Consider the following 10,583-nt stretch of genomic DNA (forward strand, 5'->3'; position numbering starts at 1 on the left):
CCCGGCCCAAGATAGTATTCAGCCCAAGATTGAAGGATTAGTCTTGATTAACCCATTTCAAGTGTTCTTGGTCTTTGTTGTAAGAATATAAAATAATCATAAAATTTATAAAATTTGGATTAAAACTATTCATTTGTCCAGCTACACATTTCACATTTTCTACTTCCAGTTATAGTTTTTTTATTTCAGTTTTTATATTCACTTCCTTGATTTTCCACTTGTCATTATTATTTATTTTTTATCTTTTGTTTTTTTGTCTTCTCGTACTAAGGTAAGTTCTAATTCTTTTAAATTTGGATGTTTTATTTTATTTTTTATAATGTTGATATTATGTTATTACATTTTGTATATTTGGACTATTAAGAATAATTAAAATGGTTTGTGCGTGCGCAATGTGCGTAATTTCAAATATTTTATTATGAATATCTTATTCTATTTTAAAATTATATAACTACATATATAAATCAGAATGATATAAGAAAAAGTTTATCATCATATATTATTATTTTTTTATCATATATGTCTCATTTATTACACTTGCATTTTTTTATTATTTTTCTGTGAAGCTGTGATCGAAAGTAGGTGTCCATAAATTATTTTGCAGTACTTAAGGCAGAAGTAAGGTAAGTCAAAATGGAATACCAAAAAAGTAACATTGGGACAATCACATGACATTAGCATATGTTAAAATCAAATTAGGTTAGGCTATGTTATAATTTAGAATGCTTAAAATTAACAATACCATTTCATTAGTTAAATTTTACTATTCCAAACTTTAAATTCTGTTTTAATTGTTGCTAATACTATTTATTAATAAATAGACATCTTAAGTTTTAATTTTGTTTCAATCGATCTTAAATTTGATCTTATTTTCAAATAGACATTAAACTTATTACATTTTTTTTATAATTTTCATTAAAGTATTATTATTATTATTTAACTTAAAGCTGTTAGTGTTATTGTTAAACAATTTTCTTGAAATTATTAGTATTATTATTATTATTATTACTATTATTACCATTATTATTATTATTATTTAACTTAAAACTCTTTAAAAAATTATAACAAAATTTAATTAGCTTTATAAAATAATTAAAATAAAATAAAATTTGTAGGACTCTATTCAAAAAAATGAAGTTTAAGAATTAATTGGAATACAATTAAAATTTAAGATATCTGTTTGAAGCTAGGATATAGTTTGAGGATGTCTAATTATAAATTAAAAGTTTTTTCATAAATATATGTAAATAACGTGTTTTTTATTAATGTTTTTTTCCCATAAATATATGTATTAGGAATAATGAGTTTTGTTCAAAATCCTCCTTGGTTATGATCTCATCATGAAGCATTGAATAAAAAGAAAGTAAATTACATAGCCTCACATGAAAAAAAAAAACTTATTTATCCATTTTCATTATTTTACAAAACAAAACAAACAAGACAAACCAGTAAAATTAACTAAAAATGGAAAATAAATAATGTTTCTGAGGCAATAGAATCAAATTCTAATGAAATTTCATCAAATTCCACTTAAAGGAGTTTAAATTTTTTACTTGTAACATTATTTCCATTTAAATTTGAAGTTTGTTTTAAATAAAAAAGTCAATTTAAATGTTTGGTTTCACGTTATAGTTAAATGTAGATATAAAAAAAGAGAGTATATCATTGGAAAGTGCTTATTCCTAGAAATTCTAAGCCTTTTTTGGATCACTAACTCATAAACACTGTCTTCCAGGCACCATATTGATTATAGCATTTGTTTAAATTTAGGGATCTGTGAATAGAGAGAATAACATGTCTCCTTATTTTAATTGATTAAGATATGAAACACTTATTTAGGATCCTAATCATTACTTAAACATTAAACATACAGTTATTACTGTTACAATATAAAATTGAAGTCGCAATTTACAACAATACCCTTCTTCACTTACAAATTTGAAGATGATATAAAATTATAGTTTGGTCCACATGCATCATGTCATATAGTTTGGTCAACATGCATCATGTCATTCATATATATATATATATATATAATTATCTGATCCACCACTGATATGTAACTAATTATTTGATCTCACTAGGATTTCTAATATCATTATGGTGGATAACATCTCAATGAGATTTTTAATCTCACCATTATAGTGGTTATCTATTCTCTCATTTCTCCCTATGTTTCTCTTCCCACATGTTCCCTTTATGTAGAGAATGTGAGGAAAACTTATCATATAAAAAGTATAAAAAGATAGTGAATAATTAAAGCTCATCATTCATTTTTAAAAGAGAGTTATAATTCCAAGACTTTTGGAATGACCATCATTGCATATATTCAATGGATCACTTACCCATATTCATTGCTCATGGTCTCCCACTAAATTAAGGAGGGATTTCCAATAATTAAGTTTATTAGTTTCTTAATAGAAATTGCCTTGGTCAACAAGTCAGACCAGTTGTCACGACGAGTAATGAACTCCCACTACATTCAAGAGAGAGTTATAATTCAAAGACTTTTGGAATGACCATCATTTAATATATTCAATGGATTAGTTACCAATATTCATTGGTCTCCCACTAAATTAAGGAGGAATTTCCAATAATTAAGTCTCTTAGCTTCTTAACAGAATTGGCTTGGTCAACAAATTGGACCAGTTGTCACGAATAATGAACCCCTTCCATTTTGTAACAGAACCATACTCTAATATCACTATTGGGAAAATCAGAGCTAATGGCTTATCACATTTTCAAGAGAGATATAATTCCAAGACTTTTGGAATGACCATCATTAAATATATTCAATGAATATATTCATTAGTCATGGTCTTCCACTAAATTAAGGAAGGATTCTCAACAAGTAGAGGAACGAGAGAATATGAAGGAAGGACAAAACGAACTAGTCTGAGAAGTGGAAGAAGGAACACATAAGACAGACGTATCGAAGCGAAAAAGTGAATTGTTTAGCCATTATTTCAGTCTCTTTTAAACGATAACAGTCCCAATAAAATCTTCTTATAAATCCTCTAATTAAAAAAAATTGAATGTATTTTATGTTATCAAAACATTAAATACATTTAATATTATTTTTTATTTAATAAAGTATTAGGGGAATCAGTAAGAAGATAGAGTAAGAAAATATGTCATTATTCATATGATAAAGAACTGTATATGGAAATGCTACAAAGAAAAGAAAGTCCTCTATCTTTTCCATTTCCTTGTACAAGAAGCCTAAAGCAAGATTCTTTATTAGTTCATTAGGAGCCTATTTTATGTACAAAATAGTTAATAACAATTAGCTTTGCCTTCTGAAATGTGATTAAGTGAGAGCCAAGATTATGAGGTTTTCAATGGTTCATCTAGCAATTGCAAACATTCCTGAGGGTTGGCATAAAAGTAGTCTTCTTCTTTGGGCTTCTCAGGAATGATAACTCTTCTTTTAGGACTTCCCATACGATTGGCATGAACTTCTTTCACAGCAGTGGAAAACTCATCCCAACTCAACAACCCATTGTAGTATTGGTCTATTAGGTCTACCAGAACCCTTCTATTCAGTAGTACAGTTTTCTTGAATCCTAGAAATCTGAAGAGAAGCAAGTATAATTCCAGATAATTAGCCAAAATAATCTAGATCTCATCATTGCACATGATATCATATAAATTAAATGAAAAATCTAAATAGAAAAGAGTAAATGGTATTCATTATTTTCCACTCTAAATAATTCTGATACGAAGTGAATTTTTAACAATCTTATAAGATTTACACCTATATTAGGAAATGTTATTTCTAAATGTGTGTAGTTTTCCATGTGAATCAATAACAAATTCTCATGAATGGTGAGTTTATTGACTTTAACATTAATCGTCTCTTAAAAGTCATACCAGTGCCAATTAATCACAAATTATCATAGATGACAAGTTTGTCGATTTTAACAATAACTACCTACCTTAAAAGTTGAATCATGATGTCTTATTGATTAATAGTGTAATTTGTGAAGTTACTAGAGTTTGCAGAAGAGGTTCATTATTTACTTGCGTACAATGACCCTTAAATCTGGTTTATTATCTATAAGTAACAGGTTGTGTCAAAAGTGCAGCTAATTCTGCGAACTCTTCCATCATTGTACATCTAAGAAAATAGTGAATGAAGTCAAAACAGTTCTAAGTTTGTTTAAAAAGACATCATTGGCGACAAGGTAATAATACCTGCGATGGCCTTCCACAACTTTAGCCATGTTTCCGTCATATGTTGGAATAAATATATCACTTTCTAAAGCAACAAGATAATCCACTGCAGCCATTTGTGAGGAGTGATTTTGGAAATACATCAATTCTGAAGGTTCCAGCAAAGTTTCTTTCCTTACCTAATTTAGAGTCAGAGATAATGTTAGTGCTACGAATTAGCATAAATACAGCATATATTATTTGCTTCTCTCTACTCACCAGATTAGGAAAATCTCCTTGTAAACTTTCCATCCTTTTCTCTCCACCATATATTTCTCCAGCAGCTATATAAATTTGAACATTGTGATCTATTCCAAGTGCTGTCAACACTAGGGAAGTTTCTTCAGGTGTTAAAGGGCATATACCATCTTTCCTCTTAAGCTCAGAATTAATAACTTTCTCCTTCCACCCAGGATATGCATATCTAAGAAAGACCATTTGCCAAAATTACACTCAAAGGAAAACAGTAGAAACAAAATGGATGTTGCAACTCATTAATGTATGATTCAGTTTACCTCATTCGTGTTAGTTCCTCCTCCTCTTCTTTGTCACAACCATGAGCACAACCAGAGAAGGCCAACATGTCCATCTCATATCTAAGATGAAGTGCAACAAAAGGTCCCTTTTGCCTCAAAACCTTGACTACCCTTCTGCCAAGTTCTTCTATCTGAGAAGTAAACTTCAGGGCATTGAAATTTACTCTGCATCGTAGCTTTTGAATCTCAGCAGGTAGTCCATTGTTTGCAAGTCTTGCATCTGTTCTATTTAGGTGAAGGACCTTGTGTTTCAGCAGCAGAGGAAGGACCTGTTTAAGTAGTTAAGGACAATTAGTTGCTAACTTACAATAAAATGCCAAGTGAAAATCTGATATTTGCAGAGAGAATTTGAACCAAGCAGACACCTGGTTTTCATAGTATGAGATATTAGACCAGCTAATGGGTGGCATTGAGTAGGATAGTCCCCTTTCAACTCTTATCTTGACCTTAGGTGGTAGCTGCTTTAGTATCCTAACCTCATCTCTCAAGGAGGTAATGAAATGATCCACATCAAATATATCTTTGAAGTCACTGCCAAATCAAGGGAACAATTTCAATCATAATAGTCCAAAAACTAGGCGTTTCAAAAATTGAAATTATGATGTTACTTGAGGTGCCAGTCCTGAGATTCAAGATATGTCTAACTGAAAGCTTTTATAAGAAAAAAAAATTGAAGTTATGATAAAATGAAAGATCTGAAAACCTTGAATCAGCCCAGAAAGAGGTCTTGTCCAGCTCTGGAACTATGAGAGTGGCATTTAAGTGTCTAGCAATGGCGACCATGTCACATATCTGCAGGAAAAAAAATGTGAGGAATAAAGACTTCAAAAGAAATTAATCATACTCTTAATGCCAATTGTTATGCTGATTGCAGTGTAGATCCCCAAACAAAGAACTTACTGCTGCTCGCATTTGGTTGAGTCCTCCATTGCATGAAACCAGAAGATAACCGTTATTCCTATAAGTTCCTGTGACAGAAATGATCAAATTCAGAAGAGACATGCATGAGAAATCATAAAATTTTAGCACAAAAGGAGAAAATTAGAGGTGTGGGGGAAAATGAAATGAGAAAGACTGCTGAAGAAAGAACATACAACCAGCATCAAATCAAACAGATATGCAAATCATCATTCATGTGACAATTTTTTGTATTTTCAAATTCATAATACTCAGAAGAGCACCACAAATAAGTATTCATAAGACAGGCCTAGAACTCACTTTTGGGTGGGAGCAAAACCTTGGCTGGAGCCAAATCCTTCTCTACAGCTGGGGTACTGAAACAATGAGGCATGCCCTTCAACAAACTTGGCCCCAACAATTCCCCTAGTGCAATCAGCTGAACAAGACTAGTCCAAAGTACCACAATTGTAATGGCCCGAGTCATCCACACCTTGATTCTAGGCCTTATAATGAAACTCTCATGCTTCTCAATTCTCTCTGTAGCCAAAACTTTGAGCTCCATCTTTATCCCATCACTTTCACAGTAGTCTTTTTCTTTTGGCCATCTCAACACCATTGCTTTTGGTATCATACTCTTACTTCAACTTAACTCTTCAAAACTCTTATAAAACTCCTTGAACTAAGTGATACTTAATAAATGCTCACAAACCAAGGCTAAACTAGATAATGCCACTTCCTCTTTGGGTCCTCCAACATAAAATAAATGCTAATAAAGCCAAGGCTAAGGTTATTCTAAGGCCAAAAATTGTTATCCACCCACCCACCAGACAAGGTGATGCACTGCACTGACTCACACCACCTACACCTTGAAATTCCAAAACTTGAGCAACTACAACATCAGCAATGTGGCTTTCATATGACTGTATGAGCTTGAAGTGTCAAAGAATGAAGAAAAGGCAGAAAAGAATATGTGGGTTCCTATTGGAATTCCTTCAACTGGTTCTAATCTTGATGGGTAGAATGAGAGAGTACCGTTGAACTCCAAACAAATAACAGAAACCAGACAAAAAAAAAAACACAATGAGAAAGTGTTCGGACTCACAAATATAAATTCAAATGTTAATCACGGGAGAGATGACGTGGCATTATGACATGGAAATGCTCCTTTATGTATTTCTGTTAATTTTTATTTTATTATTCGTTTTTTTATCAATAATAAATAAATAAATTAAAATTAAACACTTTAGAGATGTCTCTTGTACAGAAAATTAATTTACATGTATAATTTAAATAAATTAAGAAAATAAAATCTATTTTTATAAGGTGAAAGTCTGAGTTTGATAAACATCTAAAATAAAGACTATCATACCAAATACTAATCACAGTCACATATATTAATGTTTAACTTTTTAAAATTTGATATGGGAGAAATCATGAGAATTTTTTTTCGCATTTAATAGTAAATCTATGCAAAACAAAGGTTCTAATTTAAGAACAAAAAGCTAATAACAGCACAGTTTATGAATCTCTCTAGAAGGCAACATAGTACTTATGGAAAGAATTATTTTCTATGAAATAATTGAAACTGAAAAGTATAAAACAATAAGAAAAGGTTATTTTCACTGAAAACTGAATAAGCTTTTCAAAAGTAGAAAATAAAGTAAAAGGAGTTGTAACATTTTATAATTAAAAATTAAAATAAAACCAAAAGAAGTTATTTTAAAGTTGAACTGCCACGTGAGTTACTGATAATGATTTTCATCTATTTGGAATCTCTCTCTACACACTGTATGTGATAGGAGTAAATCATTATATGCATTATTTAACGAAGGACCACCTCCTTCTCATTTATTACTCACCAACGATAACTGCACAGTGATGATGAGACAACAATACAACCTAAAATGGAAAATATTCAGAATTGAATCAAACAAAAGTTAAGAATATTCCATGGAAGGATTTCATTATTTTTATGTTGTTTATCTATGGAGTGAGGTTTAGGTTGTTTCTAAGTGTTTGCTAAGAAGAAGAGTTTAAAATATTAAATCAGAAATGTTAACTTGAAAGAATTCTACATTTTAAGAGAATATTGTTGGAAAAATCAAACTAATTCTCTTTCTTTAATGCAGATACAAAATAGGTATTTGCAAAAACAACATACAAATAAAAGAGTTACAATTCTAAAATTTTTGGAATGATCATCATTGAATATATTCAATGGATAAGTTATCAAGATTCATTGGTTATGTTCCTCGTAAATATTTCCAACAATTTCCCTCCTTCCCGAATTAATTGAGGTATACAAAATTCAGCTCCCCTAACTTCTTAACAGAAATTGCCTTGGTCAACATGTCACACCAGTTCTCATGAGTAATGTCTGCTTCCATCTCGTATCAAAACCAAGCTATGATACCACTCTTGAGAAAATCAAAATTAATTATCTCTCTTTCGTGTAGATACAAAATGAGTACTTGCGAAAACAATAAGCAAATAAGAGAGTTACAATTTCAAAACTTTTGGAATGACCATCATTAAATATATTCAATAAATCAGTTATCAAGATTCATTGGTCATGAGATAACTCATACCAATTGAACAATTTACTCCTTCACTTCGATCGGTTGACACATGCTCATTTTTTCTATTTCTTGGACTTCATAGACTTACACTCCTGTCTTTGGTTCTCATTCCTCTCTTCCAATCAAGCTCTTTTTACTTTGTTCGTTCTCTGTTGGAAGAACACATACAAAAGATGCTCGGACGCTTAAATGAGTATTCTGTATTTAGTGTAATAATAAAGTATTTTTCTTGAAAGTTATATGTTTATAACGAATCTGATTACGGTTAAGTCGAGATCAACTGTATGGATCGTGATTAAAGGTGTATCACCTAATTTTCCATACGATTTACCCTTATTAATCATTTCTTAATCCTTAATATATTTTGAATATGTTGATAGACTAGAATATTTATACTTATACTTGTGGGACTGATCCGATTTCGATCCCAAATGGGAAGTGTACACTAAGAATATATCACACTCATTAAATAGTTAAAAAAAGAGGAGGAGCTTTGTTGGGTGACACTCACATGGAGTTGATTTAGAAAGCGAAGTTGGGAAGAGAGACGTTGCTTTGCAAGTTGTGTGGCATAGTTGATCAATTCCCGTGATAGTAAAAGTAGCCTTTCTGCATACAAAAAACAGCATGTGACAATACTTATTTTAAGTCACAGGCATATGGTGCAACACTTTTTCCTTTTGGTTTTACACTTTTGTTGTATACTATATTATATTCAAGCTTAAAGACTTGGCAATGTCACACTTTCTTCCTTATCTCCATCATTTCTACACACCCCATAAGATGGAAAAAGACTAAAATATCATTTAGTAAAAGTTAAAAGTCAAGCACAGTTCATATATTATCCATATAACCATGTAGCTCTATATATACCTTCTCATTCTCTTCCTCTTTAGCTCTTATTTCTGTCACTGTCAAAAATAATTATGCAGTGTATGTTTCCTAACTTTATATCCTTATTTCTGGACACTTGTGTCCTGAAATGGTTGATGATAAATTTTCAATTACTAAAATCGGAATGAAAACAATGAGGTCTTTTTTTAAATTATATAACTTGAAATTATTATATATATTATATATTTGTAAATTATACAATTTAAAATATAATTTGGTTTTCAGTGTATATAGTCGGTAAAGATAAAAAGTATAACAAAATTGTATTATAGATTACTCTATTGAAAGTACTTTCTTTTAATAACTAAATCTGAAGACTCATTTAGTATTCATGATATATTTGTTTTTTTTCATTACTTTCCAAAAGTCTAAGTCAGTTAATTAGTGCAAGCTGGATAAATATATAATGGTGGATTTATGTTTTATTTTATTAAATTATTTCTTTATTTTATTTGTGTATCTTAGATTTGGTGATTTTATTATTTAAGTAATTTATTGTTTATCAATAATTTACCTTTGTTATGGTTAAGAAAACTATTATTGAAGACATCTATTTCGAAGTACACCCTATTGGAAAGTCAGGGCAGGATAATTCAAAATATAATAATTGTATTTTTTTATTTTTACAATTTGTATGTTACAAAATATAAAGTTGTATAATCTGAAATTATACGTTTGATAGTTTTAAATTGTATGATTTGAGAGAAACACCATTTTACTGTAATTTCTGATCAAACAATCCGAGAACATCTGTGTGTGTGTGATTCAAAAGTGTGGATTTGAAGTTAGGAAAAATATATTCCAAAATATTATTTTTGCAATTTAAAAAATGGGAACTTCTTGTCAAATAGAAGGAATGAGAAAAGACGAAGAGGACATGAAGGTATAGAGAGACGCAATGTGAATAATGGATGAGTATAGTTTGATTTTTAACTTTTACTTATAAGATATTTTATTAATTTCTCATATGGGATGGAAAAAATGGGAATGGAAGTGAAAATAATGGAGTTCAAAAAACAAAGATGCTGTGATTTAGTAATAGATTTCAATCGGATCAACTTAGATAGACTTTGGGATCTGAATCTTGTTACCATACCTATAAAGTAAATCTTTTAGTACTTTACGAGCAAATTGTTTACTACTACATTTATTAATAATTATTGTTTTTGGAAAACCTAAACCCTGAACCTTGTTATACTACTTGTCGAGTAAAGTTTTATTATGCGGTAGGTGCAAAACATTTACTACTACCTTTGTCAATACCTCATTCTCCATGCACCCAACACATTTTAACTGGCAACCCAATCATATATAAAAAAAATAAAATTATCCTTAATGAATTTCAGAATACCACCTAACCCTATTCTTCTTATTCTTCCTTTGTGAGTGAAATAGCTGTCGCAGCCACCATGAGCCACCTTCTTCTCCATTCATTTGCAGCCACTGTGAGCCATCATCT

The 10,583-nt window shown here is 30.3% G+C and overlaps 1 protein-coding gene across 1 annotated transcript; it reads right to left on the bottom strand.

Annotated features, from left to right (window-relative positions):
• Positions 1-3,122: 3,122 nt before the first annotated feature.
• Positions 3,123-6,745, bottom strand: LOC137824386 (rhamnogalacturonan I rhamnosyltransferase 1-like). Its single transcript, XM_068630022.1, has 8 exons — positions 5,970-6,745; positions 5,652-5,719; positions 5,455-5,543; positions 5,117-5,282; positions 4,731-5,020; positions 4,435-4,639; positions 4,198-4,355; positions 3,123-3,574 (listed from the first exon to the last, which is right to left on the bottom strand). The coding sequence occupies exons 1-8, from the start codon at positions 6,280-6,282 to the stop codon at positions 3,328-3,330; spliced, it is 1,536 nt and encodes a 511-aa protein (XP_068486123.1). The 5' UTR covers positions 6,283-6,745; the 3' UTR covers positions 3,123-3,327.
• Between the last annotated feature and the right edge of the window lie 3,838 nt (positions 6,746-10,583).

This window comes from Phaseolus vulgaris, chromosome 8 (genome assembly GCF_000499845.2).
Source record: "Phaseolus vulgaris cultivar G19833 chromosome 8, P. vulgaris v2.0, whole genome shotgun sequence".
Classification (NCBI taxonomy): Eukaryota; Viridiplantae; Streptophyta; class Magnoliopsida; order Fabales; family Fabaceae; genus Phaseolus; species Phaseolus vulgaris.

What these genes read in the sequence shown, in the direction of transcription:
- LOC137824386 (XM_068630022.1), bottom strand. Translation starts at nt 6,282, where the DNA reads ATGATACCAAAAGCAATGGTGTTGAGATGGCCAAAAGAAAAAGACTAC. An exon ending in TCAACCAAATGCGAGCAGCA is followed by an intron (nt 5,544 to 5,651) that starts GTAAGTTCTTTG and finishes TTTTTCCTGCAG; the next exon opens with ATATGTGACATGGTCGCCAT. An exon ending in AAGGAGATTTTCCTAATCTG is followed by an intron (nt 4,356 to 4,434) that starts GTGAGTAGAGAG and finishes ACTCTAAATTAG; the next exon opens with GTAAGGAAAGAAACTTTGCT.